Source organism: Neovison vison, chromosome 11 (genome assembly GCF_020171115.1).
Source record: "Neovison vison isolate M4711 chromosome 11, ASM_NN_V1, whole genome shotgun sequence".
NCBI classification, from domain to species: Eukaryota; Metazoa; Chordata; class Mammalia; order Carnivora; family Mustelidae; genus Neogale; species Neogale vison.
The window spans coordinates 151,892,284-151,913,237 of NC_058101.1; the positions used below are offsets into that span (position 1 = coordinate 151,892,284).

Genomic DNA, 20,954 nt, shown 5'->3' on the forward strand with positions numbered 1-20,954 from the left:
TGAATTAGGTACCCCCTGAAAGAAAGTTTTCTATGTGTAGTCAGTGCCACAGGTGGAAACTGCAAATTGCAAAGGGTTAGGTAATTAACCTCTACTGGGTGGGCTCTCCTTTTTTTTTTTTTTTTCCTTCCCCCTAAAATACCAGATAAACCTTAAAATTAGGCATCAGAAATGACACAGACTGAGGGGATTTCTGAATTGGGTTTTAAAATTCATGAGCAAGCCTGGGGATTTCAGAGCTGGGAATTATAATCCCAGTTCTACTCTGCTACCTTGTGTTCTCTTGGGAAAGTTATTTTTGATTTCCCTAGACTGTGTTTATTGCTTATGCAAAATAATCCTCAGCTTTAACTGCTTTCACAAGAAAATTAGTTAGCAAATGAATAAAGCTTAAAATGTGAAATCCTTATACATTTGCTGAATTATAAGGCAGTTTCTATTCCTGAAAGGCATATGCTAGGGTTTACAGGCAGTAGGCAACCAGGCAAGATTATTTAGTAAATTTACCTTTGACCTAAAGGCAGTTTGGGTTTTGTATTCTGTAATGCAGCACTGACCATTAGTGTTTTTACTTCTTCCTTACAGGTGGTCCGTACTGAGAAGAACAGTTTGAACAATCGATTCTTGCCCTGGAATGAAATTGAGACAGAGGCCATCCTCTCTATTGATGATGATGCTCACCTCCGCCATGATGAAATCATGTTTGGGTTTCGGTGAGCAGCTGATTTTCAATCAGGAGACACTTTTGTTTGCAAGTGACAGAAAAGCAACTCAAACCTGGATTAGGCAGCAAAATGAATTTCTTGGCTATCAGTAACAGAAATCCTCAGAGGTAGTAATGGCTGACTTAGGACATAGCTGGTTTTTAGGTCATAGGTGATGTTGGAGAACTCCATTTCTCTTCATCTTGAGGTTCTGCTTTCCTCTTTGTTGCCTTTGATTTCACAAAGACTCTTCCTCTGAGGCCAGGGAGATGGCTTCTGTGATTGGCTAGACCAGACTTAATCTGCCTGGCCCTGGAGGGGCAAGTACATCATCTTCCAACCACAAACCACACGGACTGAGTGGAGGCAAAGGGTAGTTTCCTGAGAGAAATTGGAGCTTTTTGTGTTTACAGGAATGGGGAATAGCTTCCAGTCAGGCAGAAGCAACATGTTGCTGTGTGTTAGGGCAATGCAACAGTGCCAGAGTCCTGGGGCTTAAAAGACATAGAGAAGGATGGGGTTAGATGTAAAGATCCAGAGGAAAAGAGGGGGAGGAGTTGGTGGAGGTGGTTCTGATAATGACAGTGCATGATATTGGTGAGCCCAGGCTGTGTGCTGGAGACTGGCTGAGCACTCTACAATTTATCTCATTAACACTCCAAAAACTTGGTGATACAAGTTGTACTCATCTCCATTTTACATAGGAGTCAATTGAGATCCAGGAGAACCAAACCATGACTCTAGACAGTAAGTGGCAGAGCTGGAATTCAAGTGCAGGTTTGTCTGACTCCGGAACTTGTAGTGCCCACTGACTTAACTATTTTGTTTTCTTGACTCTTAGGTAGTTCTTACTGGGGTTTATAGATCCCAGTTGAGGGAGCATTACAGGTTAGAGAACAGAGTAGATAAGGACTGTTCAAAGTGTATCATGGACTAGAATGCAGGCCATGGACAGTTTATCATCTGTCCATAGTGAGGTAAGTACAAAAATTGAGGGTAGGCCTTAGAGACTTAATTTTAAAGCAGTTTGACATTTACTGTGACATCCGGGTTTGGGACATTTCCTCACAATTTCGTTTTGGGTAACATTTGTTAAATACAATTCATATGTCATACAATTTGCTCATTTATGTCTCATCCAGTGGTTTTTAGTGTATTTACAGAGTTCTGCAACTGTCACCTTGATCTTTTTAGAAATCTTCATTACGGCCAAAAGAAATCCTGTGTACCCACATAACTCGTCACTTCCCACTTCCCTCCAACTGCTCTAAGCCCTAGGCAACCATTAATCTACCTGTGCCTCCATAAATTGCTTTTTGTGGACACTTTGACTGTAAATGGTACCATATAATATGTGCTGATGTGTAACCTGCGCCTTTCACTTAACCTAGTGTTTAAAAGGTTCATTCATCTCGTAGCACATGTTGATACTTATTTTGTCTAGATATACACATTTTGCTGGTCGATTTATCTGTTGATGAATATCTGGGTTATTTCTACTTCTTGGTTATTGAATAATGCTGTTATGAAAATGCATGTACGAGTGTTTGTGTTCATGTTTCTTTTCTCTTGGATATATACGTTGGGTGGGATCACTCTTTGACATTTTGAGGAACTACTGTATTGTTTTCCACAGAGACTGCACCATTGTATTGCCATGATCAGTGTATAAGGGTTCCAATTTTTCCATGTCCTTGACAGTATTTGCTATTTTTTGTTTTTTGTTTATAGCCATCCTACTGTGTGTGAAGTGGTATTTCAGTATAGTTTTGATTTGCATTTCTCTAATGACTAATGATGTTGAATAGCTTTTCATGTGCAGTAATCATTTGTGTATCTTCTTTGAAGAAGTGTCTTTTCAGATCCTTTGCCCATTGTTATTTGGATTATTTGTCTTTTTATTATTAAGTTATAAGAATTTCTTACCAATCATTGGAAATTTGTGGTTTAGCCTCCGGTGTGGAACTGGAGAATTATTTCTGGTGATAACTACCCAGTCTTTCATCACCTTGACTCATTTATTTGGGCATCCTTTGATCTAAAAGCTTTTTCTTTTTCTTTCTTTCTCTCTCTCTCCCTCTCTCTCATTTTAAAGATTTTATTTATTTATGGGTGACAGAGACAACAAGAGAGGGAGCACAGGTAGGGGGAGCGTGAGAGGGAGAAGCAGTCTTCCCTCTGAGTAGAGAGCCCGATGTGGGGCTTCATCCCAGAACCCTGGGACCACCCAATCGCCCCTAAAAGCTTTTTCTTTTCTTTCCAGTTTGCTTATTTCATCCGAATGGGAGTGGAACAGACCTAGGTTCAAAAGGGAAGAAGCAGGTATAACAAGAACTACCTCCTCAGGCAAAGGATAATAGGGGTTTGGCTAATTTCAACTTATATAGCAAAGAAAAAGGCAGATAGGTTCTTTTTTTTTTTTTTTAAATATTTTATTTATTTATTTTTACAGACAGAGATCACAAGTAGGCAGAGAGGCAGGCAGAGAGAGAGGAGGAAGCAGGCTCCCCTCCAAGCAGAGAGCCCGATGCGGGGCTCGATCCCTGGACCCTGGGATCATGACCTGAGCCAAAGGCAGAGGCTTTAACCTACTGAGCCACCCAGGCGCCCCTGGCAGATAGGTTCTTAATGGACCAGTAAAACAACGGGGATCCAAGAGAATTGAAAACATATGCCCATACAGAAGCAGTACATGAATGTTCATAGCAGCATTATTTATAATAGTGAACAAGTATAAGCAACACAGAAGGGTAAATATCATATGATTCTATTTATATGTCAGATCCACAGTGACAGATTGTCGAATGGTGGTTGCTAGGGGGCTAGAGGAAGGCAGGAATGCGGAGTTAAGTGTTTAATAGGCACTGAGTTTCAGGTTGAGAAGATGAAAAACTTCTGGAGATGGATGGAGGTCATGTTTGTACAGTGTGAATGTATTTAATGCCATTCAACTGTGCTCATAAACATGATTAAAATGGTAAATGTAGGGACATCTGGGTGGCTCAGTGGGTTAAGCCTCTGCCTTCGGCTGGGGTCATGATCTCAGGGTCCTGGGATCGAGCCCCACATGGGGCTCTCTGCTCAGTGGGGAGCCTGCTTCCTCCTCTCCCTCTGCCTGCCTCTCTGCCTACTTGTGATCTCTCTCTCTGTGTCAAATAAATAAAAATTAAAATTAAAAAAATGGTAAACATATGTTGCATGTATTTTGCCACACACACAAAAATTAGTTGTTAAAAAAATAAACTAAGTATAAACAACCCAGACATCCATCAGCGAATGAATGGATTAAAAAAAAAAAGTGATATATCCATACAATGGAATACTATTTAGCAATAGAAAGGAGTGAAGTACTGATATGAGCTACCATATGAATCTTGAAGCCAGGCTAAGTGACAGAATCCAGGTAGGAAAGGCCACCTGCTCTTTGATTTAGTTTATGTGAAATGTCCACAGTAGGCCAATGGAGTCGGATAGAAGATGAGTGGTTGCCACGGCTGGGGACAGAAGGAGATGGGGAGCAACTGCTCATGGGTATGGGGTTTGTTTTTGGAGTGATTAAAACAATATCAAATTAGATAGTGGTGATGGTTGCACAGCTTTGTGAATATACTAAAACCCAAAGTTAAACACTTTTACGTGAGTGAATTTTATGGCATGTGATTTATATCTCAGTAAACTTTATTGGGAAAAAGAGAGAAAGAAAAGACTACACAAGCTCAAGAGAAGGTATGGGATTCGGGACTGTAAGGTAGGTTTCTCTTCCTGGGTCCAAGTGTCTTCTTGTTTTGAAGCAGGACATTGATCTTTTTCTCTGTATTTTATGGCTCTGCTTTATAGGTTTTCTTTTCCAAAGGGAACTAACTAAAACCTTTTCCTTTGCCATGATTTGCCTCAGTATTTTGTTTGGAGAGGAGGAAAAGGCTTATATACTATCATAATATAAGAAACATGGGATTTGGAAAAGAAATTCTTGTTTCTTAAGTAGGAAGCAAAATCTTACCTTACTTTTTTTTTTTATACATTTTTGGATTATTAGTTAATTTTACAGTTTATTTTCTTAAAGCATTTCAAATTGATTCTTAATGAACCAGAAGGAAAAACATGGAAGTATAACCAACAAGATTAAGAATGTGTCTTTGTATAATAAAGTCCATATTAGTTTAATATGGACTTTAAGGTACTAAATATACATTAAATGTAGTACTTAACCTTTATGTACATTATTATTAAATTTATATTAAATGTAAACATACTTTAATATACTGTAATATCATAAATATTTACTGATCTTTATTCAAAACTGTTATGCCTAAGTTTCAAAGATCATAAAATCAGCTTTCATTTAAAAATTAATAGTAATGGGGCACATGGGTGGCTCAGACAGTTAAGCATCCAACTCTTTTTTCTTTTTTAAAGATCTTATTTATTTATTTGAGAGAGAGAGAGAGACAGTGAGAGCATGAGCGAGGAGAAGGTCAGAGAGAGAAGCAGACTCCCCGTGGAGCTGGGAGCCCGATGCGGGACTCGATCCCGGGACTCCAGGATCATGACCTGAGCCGAAGGCAGTCGTCCAACCAACGCCACCCAGGCATCCCAGCATCCAACTCTTGATTTTGGCTCAGGTCATGATCTCAGGGTGGTGGGATAGAGACCTGCATCAGGCTCTGTGCTCAGCTGGGAGTCTGTCCCTCTCCTTCTGTTCCTCCCCATCTCCGTTCCCATGCTTGCTTGCTCTCTCAAATTAATCTTTTAAAAAATTAATTGTAAGGGGTACCTGGGTGGATCAGGCAGTCAGTTAAGTGTCTGCCTTCAGTTCAGGTTGTGATCCCGGAGTCCTGGGATCAAGCCCAGCATTGGGCTTCCTGCTCACTGGGGAGTCTGCTGCTCCATCTGCCCCTCACCCTGCTCATGCTTTCTCTCTCAATGAAATAAATAAAATCTTAAAAATTAACAGTAGGGACGCCTGGGTGGCTCATTCAGTTAAGCATCTGCCTTCGGCTCGGGTCATGATCCCAGGGTCGTGGGATCGAGTTCCGCATCAGGCTCCTTGCTTAGTGGGGAGCCTGCTTTTCTCTCTGCCTCTGCCTCCTTGTGTGCGCTCTCTCTCTCTGACAAATAGATAAATAAAATCTTAAGAAGTTAACAGTAACATCTTCTTCATTCAGGTAACTTATTAAAAATTATTTAGATCTTGCATACTTGCTTAAAAATATGTCTTTATTTGAAATATGTCGTGTTTTAACTGTTAACAGTTTTTTGTTTTTATTGAACTGACTGTACTAATTTGGGAATGATGTGTGGTAAATGATGTGTCAAACTTCATACCACAAAAAGGTTGAATTGATGCACTTATTTCCAAGATGATAGTATTTAAGTTTGAAATGTAAATAGAAAAATATTACTCATGATTCAAATTCTTCAGTGGAATTCTGTCTTGATTTCATTATTTCTAAAGTTTTCCTTAGTTTTTTGAGTTTTCATTTATCTAGCGAATTTTTTATTTTGAAGTTTGAGCTATAAATTACCTTTGAAACCTTTTTCATGTTATAGTATGTTGCAGTGGGCCCTGGGTGGTGCAGTTGGTTGAGCGCTGGACTCTTGATTTCCCCTCTGGTCATGATCTCAGGGTCCTGGGATTGAGCCATAGGTTAGTTGTGAGCCAGGAGTCTGCTGGAGTTTCTCTCTCCCTGTCCCTCTGCCTCTCCCTGCACTCTCTCTCTAAAGTGAATAAATAAATCTTTAACAAAAGTATATAGTGTCTTGGTAACTAGAACATTAACACATTTAAAGAACAATTCATTAAAGTATACCAAAGCCTGCTCTATAATTTAGCACATACATTAAAAATATTTAGTGCAGTGCAAGTTTGATTATATGTTAAGGAACTGATTATGTGCAACATTTTTATGTAAATTGGTAGCATTGTTTATATTTGATAAATTTATTTTTTTTAAAAGATTTATTTATTTTGGAGCCCAGGCATACAAGTGGGGGAGGAGCAGAGGGAGAGGAAGAAAGACAAACTCCCGCTGAGTGTGGAGATGGATTCATTTAGATCTCACAACCCTGGTGAGATGATGGACTGAGCCAAAATCAAGAGTCAGATGCTTAACCATCTGAGCCACTCAGATGTCCCTAATTGTCAGTCTTTTAAAATGCCTAACTTTCAAATGTCCTCTGAGACCATACTATCTAAAACTACTGATGTGTTGTCCCAGGAATTTAATTAAGCTGTTCCTTGTGTTTATCTTCTACAATTCCTTCCATATTGGTTTTCCCCCTTATTACTTAATAAATAATTAACACCCAGTTGACTGTATCTTGGTTGACCGCCCTTAACAAATTAGATGGTATCTTTTGATATCATATGTGTAGCCAATAGATTTTGCCTTATTAAGAATTTATTACATTATATTTATTTAAATCAACCAAATCAGATGATTGAAATATTCAGTTTACTATTCTGCTAGCCTAGTAGTACTATTAAGAACAATAGGCATTTGAAGACATCAGTATTTTTAGGAATACTGATGATAACATTTGGATATCTCAGTGGTATTTATTGGCAGTTTTTACATTCAAATATAGCTTTTTAGGTTAGTAATTTGGAGTTGTTCTTAGGAAATAAATTAGGACTGAAGTAGGACTTGGGTAGGACATGGAAGAAGGCCCATCTAGAAGACTGTTAAATTGTGATAGAAGTTGTGGTTTCTCATCTATCCTACTAGATTAATTGCTTTCAAACCTAATAGGAGGGGAACTCTTTGGGAATAAACTCTTTCTTTTTTAGGAATTGAAGTTCCATGTACATGATGAGAGAGTTTCTCAAGCAGTTTATATTTTGTTTGGGAGTGAGGTGGAGTGGGGATGTAGTGGTTCATTGTTTATAGGACTCCTGAAGCCCTTCTACAGGGCTGTAGGGTTTTGTAGTGCATAAGTGCTTTCAGCTTTCTGATTTTTAGCCTGTGAAATTGGGGAACTGGTTTTATTTGTTCTACCTTTTCAATAAATTTGGGGATGATATAAAAGTTTATCCTGGAAATATGCTGAATTTTCAGTTTATTATTTTTTAAATATTTTATGTATTTATTTGAGACAGAGTGCATGCATGCACGAGCTGGAGGAGGGGCAGAAGGAGAGGGACAAGCAGTCTTGCCTTTGAGCAGGGATCCCAAAATGGGTGGAGCTTGAATCCAGGACCCTGAGATCATGACCTGAGCTGAAGGCAGATGCTTAACTGACTGAGTCACCCAAGCCCCGTCAGCTTATTATTTCTTGCATTTATGAGTCTTTCAATTGTATGGTCCTGTAGATCACTTCTTTTGATGATGTACATACCCCATTTTGGAGACTTCTGAACTTCAGTTACCTCCTTCACATGTTATTCCAGCTTGTTCTTTCTGTAAAGGGTAGAGAAGTCCTGGCTGCAGAAATTAGAAGAGCAATAAGTGGGTGCTTATTAAAGAAGCTACATGTAGCACTGTTTGCTTGTTCTTATCCTGTTTAGCCTGTGATTAATTTTGTTTAAAAATTTTTTTTAAAAGATTTTATTTATTTATTTGACAGACTGAGATCACAGGTAGGCAGAGAGGCAGGCAGAGAGAGGGGGGGAAGCAGGCGCCCCGCTGAGCAGAGAGCCTGATGTGGGGCTTAATCCCAGGACCCTGGGATCATGACCTGAGGCTAAGGCAGAGGCTTTAACCCAATGAGCCACCCAGGTGCGCCTGTTTAAAAATTTTTAAGAGGAAAAAAGAATAGCCCAAGGGCCAGAGTTTTTTTTGCAAGATAGAGCAATAATTTTAAATGTTTCTGATACTCTTAGAGCTTTGTACTCAGGTGTGTGCATATACTTGTGTTTTCTGAGGGTGTGGAGAGAAGCACGGGATCGCATTGTGGGTTTCCCTGGCCGTTACCATGCATGGGACATTCCTCATCAGTCCTGGCTCTATAACTCCAACTACTCCTGTGAGCTGTCCATGGTGCTGACAGGTGCTGCCTTCTTTCACAAGGTAAGAAAAAGCTTGGTAAGATTGGTGTGAGGTTGGTTAAGAGTTGAGCCTTTGTGTGGTAGTGAAATGCTGCCCTAAAGTTAGGCCTTCTAATGTTTCTTATATGTCCCTTGCATGCTAGATTTAAGTTATTTCTGTTTTTAAAGACTGTTCAATAAAGTCAGGGTGAGAAGGCTCCCTGCACAATTTTATGTAGGCTATTAGGAAAATTAGTTTGTTCTTTTTGGGCATAGGCTCTCCTTCTGTAAAATTGAGAGCTTTGAGCTAAAATACTGTTGTTTTGCCATTGCCATCCCAGAAATGGCCTGCCCAGCAGAAGGCTGGTTCTCTTCTCTCTCAGGTTAACCCACTACTATCTCAGGCTTCACCACGAGCCTCTGTTATGGTTATACAAGTTTTGTTTTTTCCTTAGAGCTTTCACCATGGCACACATCCCAATTTATATTGAATATCTAAAATGCAAACCCCTCTAGTCATTACTTCTCTCTTGTATTGCTATTGCTAACATCTTTTTGCTCCTGACTTCTCTTTCATCTGTACCTTTTCTGTCCTATAAAGTTGCCACTGGCCACACATGGCTATTGAGCACTTGAAATCCAGGTGGCCAGTATTGAGATGAGCTGTAAGTGTAAAGTGCACACCAGATTTTTATATGTTAAAATGCAATTATTTTGGTTACACTGGGTTAAATAAAATGTATTCTAATTAATTTTATTGTTTCTCTTTTTAAGAATGTGGCCTCTAGGGATATCTGGGTGGCTCAGTCAGTTAAGTGTCTAACTTTAGCTCAGGTCATGATCTCAGGGTCCTGGGATCAAGCCCTGTGTCAGGCTCTGTGCTCTGTGGGAGATCTGCTTATCCCTCTCCCTTGCTTGTGTTCTCTGTGTCTGTCTCACAAATGAATTATGAAAATCTTTTTTTTAAATGTGGCTACTAGAGAAGTGACAGATGTGACTCACATATCTTAGTGTTGCTCTATACCTTCTCTCCCAAGTACTACTTCTGGGCTCCGAAGAATCCCTCTTCTGAGGTCAAGCTGCCTGCACACCCCACTTCATAGGATGTCTCCTCTATCTCTTGATCTCATTAAAACCTGACTTTTCTCTGAGGACAGCACTTCCCCTTTACCTTGTTCCTGTATTTCTTCCAGGGACAATGATTGAGTGTACTCATTTCACCAGATATGTACTTTGGAGCAGGGAAGATATAAAGAACCATAATTGCTTACTGATGACACTTCCAGATGATTCTCAGCTATCATATAAAATTTCATTTGAGGCTCACAGCGTCTGTCTTGTTGCTGCCATCTAGCACCTCCTAGCCATTTCTTCCTGGTCATTGAAAATGTGGCACATGGCCCATTCTCTTGACCTCCCCTGCAATGCGCTCTCTCATTCTGGACAACTTCATTGCCCTCATGGAAGACCCATCTGCCATGATGTTTTCCCCATAAATGTTGAAGTATCTTAGTCTTCTAGCTTCTCTATCTAGTGGTCTTCTTACTTTGGTCTTCCCTAGACATTCTCTCATATCTCAAGATCTTGGGGCTGAATACTGGCAGGCTGGTAATTTTCTGTGTCTGTATTCCAACCTTGGCTGTTCCCTGAAGCCTGTACTCATATACCTAATTGTTTCTAGGGCAGTACCCCCCTGTATGTCCCTATGGTACTTTAAACTGATATTCCAATACTCCCCAGGCTTTGTCCCTCATATATTTCATATTTCAGATGGTGGGATCTTGTGACCCACCTCAAACAGAATCTTGAAAGTCATCTTGCTAGGGACATTTTGAACCAGCCTAAGAAATCATTACATTGTTAGCTTTTTTTTTCTTTTCTTTTTTACAACTTAATGTGTGAAGCTGGTATCACACTTAATGTGTCAAGCTGGTTCCATTCTTGAACCTTACCCTTTTGCTTATTTTCCAAACACAGGTGAGTTTTGGTTGGGATGGGGGATGCCAGTAGGATTAGGATTAGGAAATTTCTGACTGAGAAGCCATACCTAACTAGGAGTCCTTTATTTTCACATTGGTCATCTGAGAAAGAGCCACTAATTTCAGCATTGTCTATTAATACCTTGAGAATTTACTTGTTTTCTGAGAAGTCTGCTTCTTCTCAAATTCTGATTGCTCTTTAAAAGTTAGAGCAAGATCCCTTTACTTTCAAGTAATAAATCATTCACTTAATAGACCTTATAGTTTTTATTTTCTGTTTGAAATCTAGAGCAAGGGTTATAAAGTAGCCCTCAAGCCTGTGGTTTACAGAAATGTTTTTTTTTAGTCCCCCAGTGCTATCCCATATGTGCCAGGCTTTTACAGTACCAGAGAATTTTACAGAAAGATCTAGACCTCAGTAACCATGAAGATCAGGTCACATTGGGCATTGTTCTTGTCAGGCACCAATTGGCTGGAGCTACATAGCTACTGTTCCCTGTAGATGGACATGTATGTGTTTATTTGCCCCATGATCTTCGTTTTTCTTTCATCAGTTTCTTTAAAATGTCACTTACTGGGGCACCTGGGTGGCTTAGTTGGTTGAGCATTTGACTCTTGGTCTTGGTTCAGGGTCATGGGGTTGAGCCCTGTTGCGAGCTCTGCGCTTGGCAGGGAGTCTGCTTGGGATTCTTTCCCTTTTCTTTTCCCATCCCCTCTACTTCTCCCCCACTGTTCACGCTCGCTTGCTCTCAAATAAATGAATAAGATCTTAAAAAAAAAAAGTCATTTATTTACCTTACTTGTTTGGTCCTTGAAAACAGTGAAGTTGGTCATCCCTAATTCTGAAAGATAAAGTTTTTTTTTTTTAAGATTTTATTTATTTATTTGACAGAGAGAGAGATCACAAGTAGGCACAGAGGCAGGCAGAGAGAGAGAGTGGAGGGAAGCAGGATCCCCGCTGAGCAGAGAGCCCGATGTGGGACTCGATCCCAGGGCCATGGGATCATAACCCGAGCTGAAGGCAGAGGCTTTAACCCACTGAGCCACCCAGGCGTCCCTGTAATTCACCTTTTAAGTTCACCACCTTTTAAGTACTTTGCCACAAAATAACCAGCAAACCAGTGGGTAGTACAAAAATTTTATGATCATTATTTCATTACATAGATTCTAACTATTTAAATCAGTTTTAATACTAACATATAAATCAGTTTTATTGGGCACCTCACCTATTCATTCAGCAGCAGCAACATTGCAACATATCATAGTTAATATGTGCCGTGTTTATGGCATTTGTCCATTTCTGTGGTATAAATATTTTTAGCATGGCTCATTTGAAGTTATGCACATGAGTCACTGAATTTGGAGATGGGAAGGGATGGGCAGTTCTATAATATTTTCACCATATAGATATGATAGACATAAATAAGACAATAGTAAAATGTAATAAACAATAGTGAAATGAAGCTAATTAATTAAGAAGTGATATGCTTTAGGTTTTTAAATAGCTTATTTAATTTTATGTAATTACATTTTTTAATAATGGCTATTTTTCATAATAATCTCACAAAATTCTAAATGGCCTCACAAAATTCCTGAAAATTTTGCAATCGACATTCATTAGCAGGTGTGAGCCAGCTTTGGCACACCATTTTGTGGGCCTTTAGGACATTTTAAGAACATAGGCCTTTACTCTGAGCGAGATGAAAAGCTATTGAGGGGTTTGGAGTGACATGTTCAGTTGAACTTACGTTTGAACATGATCACTCTGGTGTGCATAGAATGGATTGGAGGAAAGAAAATATGGGAGCAGAGAAACTGTTTAGGAGACTGCATGAATAATCCAGGCAAGAGATGTTGTAGCTTGGAGTAGGGAGTAGCCAGGGGCAAGAGTTCAGAAGTGATTGATTCTAGAATCCTTAAGTGGAGGAACTGAGGGATTGGATGTCTTATGGCTCTATCGTCGGGTTTTCCCCTCACTTATCCCTTATTGCCATTGTCACACATAGGGTGCTGTTCATCTAAACCACCGTCTGACCTACTTTGATGAATCTTCATATTGTTATAAAGTCACTGAGGAACCAAGGACCTTAAAAGGGGGGTGATAATGGCAGTTTGGATGGGGTAATTATTACAGAGTATCTGCCTTGTAGGATGTTTAGCATCTCTGGCTCCAACTCCCTAGAGTGGTGATTCTGTGACTGATCATCACACCCAACCTTCTCCCCACCCTACACTTCCTAACAGCCCCTGGATCCATGTATATTTTGGCTGAGAGCCAGAGAACTGTGCACTCTAACAGATTATGTGATTCTTTTTCTACCCCTGACAGTATTATGCCTACCTGTATTCTTACGTGATGCCCCAGGCCATCCGAGATATGGTGGATGAATACATCAACTGTGAGGACATTGCCATGAACTTCCTTGTCTCCCACATCACTCGGAAACCCCCCATCAAGGTGAGGGTCCCAGTACTTAAGGGACTGGGGGTGCATGCTTACTTAATTCACTTATTTTGTGGTAGTGCAGTATACCTCAGAGTCCTCATCTGTAATTGTCTTTGGGTTAAATGAATTGTGAATATAGGGACTCTTAACTACTAAGGTTAAATGAACAGAAGTCAGAGGATTTAGAACTTGGATGGGAAAAAATGTAACATCTTTAATTTTTGCTAATCTGTAACTGGGATTTAACATTTTCATCGGTTAGGAAACACGTGACCATTCTAAGAGTATTTGCAGCAACTGTGATTGTCACCAATAGAACTCACAGATATTTTCATATCACGTTACTTTTGTTATTACATCTTGAAGTATTATTTATGTCCATCAAGACTTTAAAATTATTAAGTTTTCCACAGACCCTTGGTACAAGAAATTTAAGGTTTCTGCATTAATATATGTAAAGCTCTAAAAATAGTGCCAGGCATATAAGTAATACTATGAAAGACAATTTACTCAAAAAACAAAACCACAAGTACCCTCAGAATTCTAGAAATTTGAGTTCTGTCTTTGTCTTCGAGTTAGTGAATATATTTTTTTTTTTGAGTTAGTGAATATATTTGACCAGAATATAATAATTTCATATTCAGTGCACAGAAGGGCCAGTTACATCACCTTCTGTGTCATCATTGCAGGTGCAGACAAGTGGAAGCTCTTCTGGTAGGAATTAGCGTAGGCCTGGTAAGGACCTCGCAGCAGTTAGCACTTGAGAATCTGTCAGTTCAAAGTAATAGTATCTATGACCATGCTCTGTCAGTATTTATGTGATGGATTCCTACCTGTTGTCCTCAGGATTAATAAGCTGAGTCAGATCTTAATGTCATTATCATTAAAAAGACATATTATTTAATTTTACAAAATAACAAGTTTACCTCCATGTATATCATTAATAATAATTGGATGGGTATTTCATTCTTCTTATATTTTGAAGGTAAGTTATAGATTAAGTAATCATCAACCTATGCTAATGATATCTTTAGTGGTGGTAGAGTGGTAAACAGAGGACATTGGGTTCATAAAAAAAAGCATAAAAAGAGAGAAAAACAGTTGTGGGCCTTATGATTCATTTATACCTAATCATACCTTTTCCCAAGTATAGCTCAGCATTAGAACTTAATTCCTGATTACCCCATAGTTTTTTCTATTCCTGGGCCATCTGCTAAAGTCTCACAAAAGAAAAATAATTAGTAAAATAATCCAATTTTTAAAAAATGGAATAATTGTTATAATTATTTTAATAAAAGTGTAGTGTGTTTCTCAGGTGCAGTGATAGATATTAAAATAAATAAATAGTAAATGAAAATATTTGTTTTTATTCTGTGTGATGTTAAATGAAAAGGCACACTTCCTTATAAACTTTAAGATAGGGAGATGGGGTCTTAGAAAGAAATTAATGATCGGTGCAATGTTCTTTTCTTTCTTTATCCTTTCTTATGTGGCCAGGGACTAAACTTCATCCAAGATGTATGCTTCTATTTATACTTTGCTAGTAGATCAGAAGACATTATCCATGAAAATTTAAAGTATCTGAGTGATTAGGTGCCTAATAATAGCATTAGTCACCTGAAGTACTCAGAGACATGATGAATTTCTTGTCCTTATTAAAGCATGTTTGTCTACCATATTATTAGGCCAGTGTTTCATTAGCCAAAACCGTCTCTTCAGTGTAGAGAATGAGACAGAAATAATTTGCACATGGTATACATGATCCTTACCAAGTGAAATCTTGAAAAATGAGTATTCTTTGAGAATTTTCTCAGTCTTCATGGGAATATAATAAGAGTTCAAATGAAGATTAGGATGACTTTTTAAAAATCAAAATCTCAGTAGGGGCCCCTGGGTGGCTCAGTTGGTGAAGCATCCAACTCTTGATCTCAGCTCCGGTCTTGATCTCAGGGTGTGAGTTCAAGCCCTGTGTTGGGCTCCATGCTGGGCATGGAGTCTACTTAAAAAAAAATTAAAATTTAAAAGACATTAAAATATTACAAATAGAGTAGATGTCTTATATCACCCTCCCTCCGTCCATTCCTCTCCTGTGAGGTCATGGGGTTATGTGTTCCTTGGTAGTACCAAACTTTCTTGGAAATAGATGTTCCAGTGTATATTCTTACCAACATTGTATAATAGTTGCAGTTTCTCCATATCCTTACTAACATTCAGTGCTGCCACACTTCCATTATTGCCTATCTGATGGGTATAAACTGTATCCTACTATTTTCATTTACGTTTGCCTGGTTATTATGGAGGCTGAGTGAATTCCCTGCGGGCCAGGGAGCTCAGCTGGCGGAATGACAGCCAGTCAAGGTCTTTTTTTTCTCTTGTAGGATTGGTTTTGCCTCTTTTTGAACTTTATCGAAATGGAATCTTACAATATCTCCTCTCCATGTCTCTCAATCATTCTTTCCTATTTTTTAAAGCTTTTAGCCAATATTTTCTATTCTGGGTAGTTATTTTAGTGTACTTTTCCTCACTAATTTTCTCTTCACACCCATCCATTGTCTGATTTAATTCAGTATGCTTTTCATTTTTATTCTCTTTGGTTCTTTTTTATATCTATTAGGACTTTTTTGAGAGTCCTGGCTTTCTTTCTCAGACCTTAAGTAGTCTTTCAAAATTTCAGGGCACATATACATTTACCTTTCTCATCACCAACTGAGAATCCTGGATACTGCAGGGTTTGGGGGTCTGATTCTGTTGTTGCTTTCTGCAGATTCTCCCTCATGTGATTCATTCCCTTTTTTGTGAATTTGATTGTGAAATTGTATTCTTTAGGATTTCACTTATGGCATTTCTGGGAGGCCTGACTTGATACCCGAGAGGGTTTACACTTGATTCTTCTGCGTACCCTGGGTCAAGACCTAGTTGAGACCTGTTTAAGCTGAATTAGCATCTTGGGGCTTTTCAGAACACACAGGTGACATAAACCCTAGCCCCAAGTGGGTGAGGGCCAGTGTGTGGCTTTCCATTCTCACAGGTGATAGTTCCTCTTCCACTTAGAGTGAAGGCTCGGAAGACAGCTTTCTGTGGAGCTGCCTCCAACCCATGCAGCCTTCCATTGGGTCCGGGTATTCTGAAAAATCTCCAGTAGTTTTGTGGCTTTTGCCTCCCCAGCCTGTTTAAAACCAAAGCTCTGCCTCATTCATTGAATTCAGGCCTTTTCATTATTTTGGCCTCTGATGATTTAATTTCTTTCCTTTATTTCCATTCCTTTGATTACAGGTTTTCTTTCATTACTATCTCTAAAGAGTTTGTTCATATAGTTCGTCCTGCATTTTCAGGTATTCTCTGCTAAGGGAGTTTTAGGTTACTTGGTCTGCCACATTGCTGGAAGTGAAGCTGTAATACTATTCTTTATTCTGTTCTAACTGCTTTAAATTTCCTCAGTATCATCCTAACTACTGCTACTATCATATAACAACTTTCCCATGTCTTCAGATAGAGTTTTCCTAAATACCTTTTTTTTTTTAAATTTTTATTTTATTTATTTATTTTTTTAAAAGATTTTATTTATTTATTTGTCAGAGACAGAGGGAGAGAAAGCGAGCGAGCGAGCACAGGCAGGCAAAGAGGCAGGCAGAGGCAGAGGCAGAGGGAGAAGCAAGCTCCCTGCCGAGCAAGGAGCCCGATGTGGGACTCGATCCCAGGACCCTGGGATCATGACCTGAGCCGAAGGCAGCTGCTTAACCAACTGAGCCACCCAGGCGTCCCTCTTTTTTTTTTTTTTTTTTTTTAAAGATTTTATTTATTTATTTATTTGACAGAGAGAGAGAGAGAGATCACAAGTAGGCAAAGAGGCAGGCAGAGAGAGAAGGAAGCAGGCTCCCTGCTGAGCAGAGAGCCCGACGCGGGACTCTCTCCTGGGACCCTGAGATCATGACCTGAGCCGAAGGCAGCGGCTTAACCCACTGAGCCACCCAGGCACCCCTAAATACCTTTTCTAGTGAATGTGTAGTATTTAATAATTATCTAACTGGTCCCTGTTTGATGGGTACTTTTCCAGTTTTCGCTACTAAAAATGTTGATGGAATGAACACCTTTATAGCTACATCTTGCCGTGTGACCCAGATAAGTACTAGAGGTTGAGTTACTGAGACAAGTAATACTAAACCTTGTAAGGCTTTTGATATCTACAGTTTAGGTCATTTGGAAAGAGCACTCTTTCCAGCGATACAGCTACGTATGTGGCAGGAAGGAGCCAAGGCTCTGTCTGGCTCCTGAGGCCTTCTGTGGGTGAACATGGCCACCTGTGGTCAGTGTCTTCCCTGGGAAAATGGAACTGTCAGATAGGTTAGGCGGCAGGATTTCTGTCTGTCCTGGTCCCTGCGATTCTCACTGTGCTCTTTCTTCCCTATTCCCAGGTGACCTCTCGGTGGACCTTCCGATGCCCAGGATGCCCTCAGGCCCTGTCACACGACGATTCCCACTTCCATGAGCGGCACAAATGTATCAACTTCTTTGTCAAGGTGTATGGCTATATGCCCCTACTTTACACTCAATTCAGGGTGGATTCTGTGCTCTTCAAGACCCGCCTGCCCCACGATAAGACCAAGTGCTTCAAGTTCATCTAGGGACACTGCAAGTGCTGGGAAGAGGATGAGCAGAGTGGGGGAGATGGCTTCTACGGTTCCTAGATGTTGAAGGACCCCAGGGACATCCGCTGGGTGGGTGACCCAAACCCTCTACTGGGAGAGGAGGCGGGAAGAGTGGAAAGGAAGTAGCCTTCTTCCTCTTAAAGTCGGCCACACTGGGCCTGGAACCCTGGTCAGAGGACTCGGGGGTTCCCTACACAGGGCACTGACTGATAGCTTACACTGAGGACAATGGGGACTCCGGGGAGTTGCTCACGCAGTTCATAAGTCCAGGACAGCTGGTTTGTGGTTTTTAAATTCAGTAACAACTATTATTATTATTTAAAAGGAGAAAGTTTGAGATTTACCATTCGAGGCTTATTTATATATAAGTGTGTATATATATGTATGTATATATGCACACACACTCTCTCACATACATATACATATATATATATATAGAGAGAGAGATAGATTTGGGGGGGGAGGTTTGAGAGTTCTGCCTGTTTCACAAAGTGAGGGACCCACTAAGTTTTCTGATGTTCTGGACATTAGTGGAGATGGATCCTGACCTTATGGTATCTGGCTCATCCTTAGAGATCATCTCCGTATTCTCCAGAGCGTCTATGTGCAAAAGCTAAAAAGGACCAGGCTTGGCTTTCCTAGGGGGCTCTTGGACGAGATGAACCCTCTTGGTTTGTTCTTTCCTCCATCTGTGCCAACTGCTAATCTGGAGCTTGAGTCCTCCTGTTGCTTGAGTACGTTGGGAGGACCTGCACATTTGGGAACAGCGAGGCTTCCCTGTGGTGGGTTCAGTGCTATTTGAGGATTAATTGCTAGGTTGAGCTGTCCCAGCTCCCATTCTCTCCCATTTGAAACAGAAGAATGAGGAAGGAGTGAGACCTGAAGATGGTGCTCCCAGATGACACTTCTCGTGCGGCCCTCCTTTTGAAACGCACATTGTGCTTTGGCTTCAGGCTTTTCTGAAAGTTCTCTCTTGTTAAGAGAACAGAGAATTGGCAGGCCACACCTCCAGCTGTGATCTAAAGTGGTCTGCAGGTTGGCCTGCTCTCTCTGGTGTAGAATGAGTGAGCATCCTTTGCGGACCCCCACCCGGCTGGCCGGGAAGTCTTATAGCAAGGCACCTGCCTTGGGATAAATACCTTGGTGAAATTCACCTTCCTTCAACCTTTGTCTGGACCTATACCCTATGTTACCTCTAGTTTTTAGATCCCTCATGCCAGGTTGTTCCAGAACCCCTTGAGATTTGTTATGTGCCAGAACAATAAGAAGACATCATTTATTATGTTAGGCTCCAGTCCAGCCTGAGATTTCATAGGCATTCATACCCATGTTACCACTTTCCACTCTGGGTTTACATTTCTATTCCCTGGCTGAAATGGAAATAAGCTAATTTTCTTTTTTTTGTTTTGGTGGTGATGGCAGTAGGGGACCCGAAGAGGCTGTTAGTGGCATCTGGCAGGGATTTAACCCATGACTTCTACCGTTTTCCTGGACCCCACTTTCTTGCAGTGGAGTTGAATACAGGTGGTTTCCCACAGCTGGACAAAAGCTCAGGTTTGTCCTGGTCATGTACATGCCTTAAGCCAGTTCTGTCTTCCCCAGACCTTGACACCCTGTGCTTCTCTTTCCTGGGGGCACATTCTTCTCTGACCTATCTCATTGGGTCTCTTCAAGTATCATTCTGAAGCAAGATTCTGTCCTGTAGATCCCACCCAGGTAGAGGGCTAGCTGGATTAAAGGACCTCTCCTTATTGGCAGGCAAGACCAGGGCTGCTCCCAGGACTTGTGGCCTCCAGAGATTCCCACTGGCATCTTCTTGTTGCTCTCCTATAGAGGGAGCTACCCAGGAAATTCAGCCCTGCTTCTCAGCAGCCCAGCAGAGGGGTCCAGACTCCCGGCACCCTAACTTTCTAACTCCCCTTTCCTGACTCCTAACTAGTATAGCCTTCTTCCCTCCAGGGAGCCAAAGAGTGTGGTGTTTTGAGCTATATATGTGGCTGCTATTTTTATCTTGTTTATTTTCATGTGAGGAACTCATAAACTGGCTTTCAGTGGGACCCCGCGAGAAAAGAGCAGTCTGTTAGGACCCCCTGTTGCGGAGCCAGGCTGGTGGGTCCCCAAATGCTGTTGGGAGATCCAGGAGTAGCCGAGTGGTCTGAGATTCTGGATGACATTGAAGTCTACCACAGGAAGGCTTATGCTGTCAGAGCCTCAAGGCGAGCACTACTTGGACCTAACAGGACACTAACTGGAGGGGCTCCAAACAGTAGGCTCTGGTGGGCACCGGCCATGTTCCTAAGCGATGCTCCTCAGGAGCAAGAGGCTGGGCAGTCAGACCTTTTACGTTACTCTGTTAGGTGCTCCTGGAGAATGGATGCTGCTTTTTGCAGGGTGGTTGGGGGAGCCCAGCTCCATGCTTCAAATGCCCTTGATGCTGATATGTCCTATTGGGAAACACAGATGTCATCTAAACCATGTGACTGGGACTCATTTAGAACAGGAAAACAGCTCTGCAGCTTACATGGGTTTCCCCCCGCCCTCCACAGGTCACACCTTTTCGCCTGGTCTTTGCTGCCAGGGCCCAGGATGTGTTCGTCCGCGGCTAGCCAGTTTGCTCTTAACCCTGAGGGGCATTCACCAATGTGAGAGCCTCCCCAAGGTGCTCATCAGGCCGCTCTGAGTTTTTGTGCCCCTGGCAGTGGTTTTCCGTGTGTTGTGGACTGCTCCTCAAGCCCAGGCCTGCGCACCGTCCGGGAGGCCCTGTCTGGGCAGGTGGGGGTCGTCTCTTCAGTCGCTGCCTGTGTGTGTGCTCAGGGAGCTCCTGGTTTGAAATGATGATATTTTGCAGGGGGAAGCTCTTTGATGTCCATGCCATGTCCATCCACCTCGTCCCCCTTTTCCAGTCATGAGCACAATAGTCTTATGTTGGATTTTTGTAAAAAAATAAAATAAATGGAGACTTTAACTCAAGCAGTGTGGAGGTCCTGTGTGCTTTTACTCCACAGGGCCAGAAGAGTGACCTGAGAGAAGGGGCCTGCCTGATTGCCGGGAGCCGCCAGCTGGGCCCCCTCCCCGCACAAGCCTGTGGGCTGCCTGACTGGTCTTGGAGCAGCCCATGCACTTGAACCTGTGTAATGCTGTCAGCATGTGTGGACGTGGGCCGCCTTGCCGGGGCTTGGTCCTGGGATCCGTGGTTCGATGGCACAGGGAGGA

The 20,954-nt window shown here is 41.3% G+C and overlaps 1 protein-coding gene across 1 annotated transcript in view; it reads left to right on the forward strand.

The window, feature by feature from the left end:
* Positions 1-20,711, forward strand: part of EXTL3 (exostosin like glycosyltransferase 3) — an 86,124-nt gene extending 65,413 nt beyond the window's left edge. The window contains exons 4-7 of the mRNA XM_044225025.1: positions 586-713; positions 8,569-8,713; positions 12,979-13,107; positions 17,508-20,711. Of these exons, the coding sequence (XP_044080960.1) occupies positions 586-713; positions 8,569-8,713; positions 12,979-13,107; positions 17,508-17,717 (612 nt within the window). The 3' untranslated portion in view covers positions 17,718-20,711. The remainder of the gene's footprint in view (positions 1-585; positions 714-8,568; positions 8,714-12,978; positions 13,108-17,507) is intronic.
* Positions 20,712-20,954: the final 243 nt, after the last annotated feature.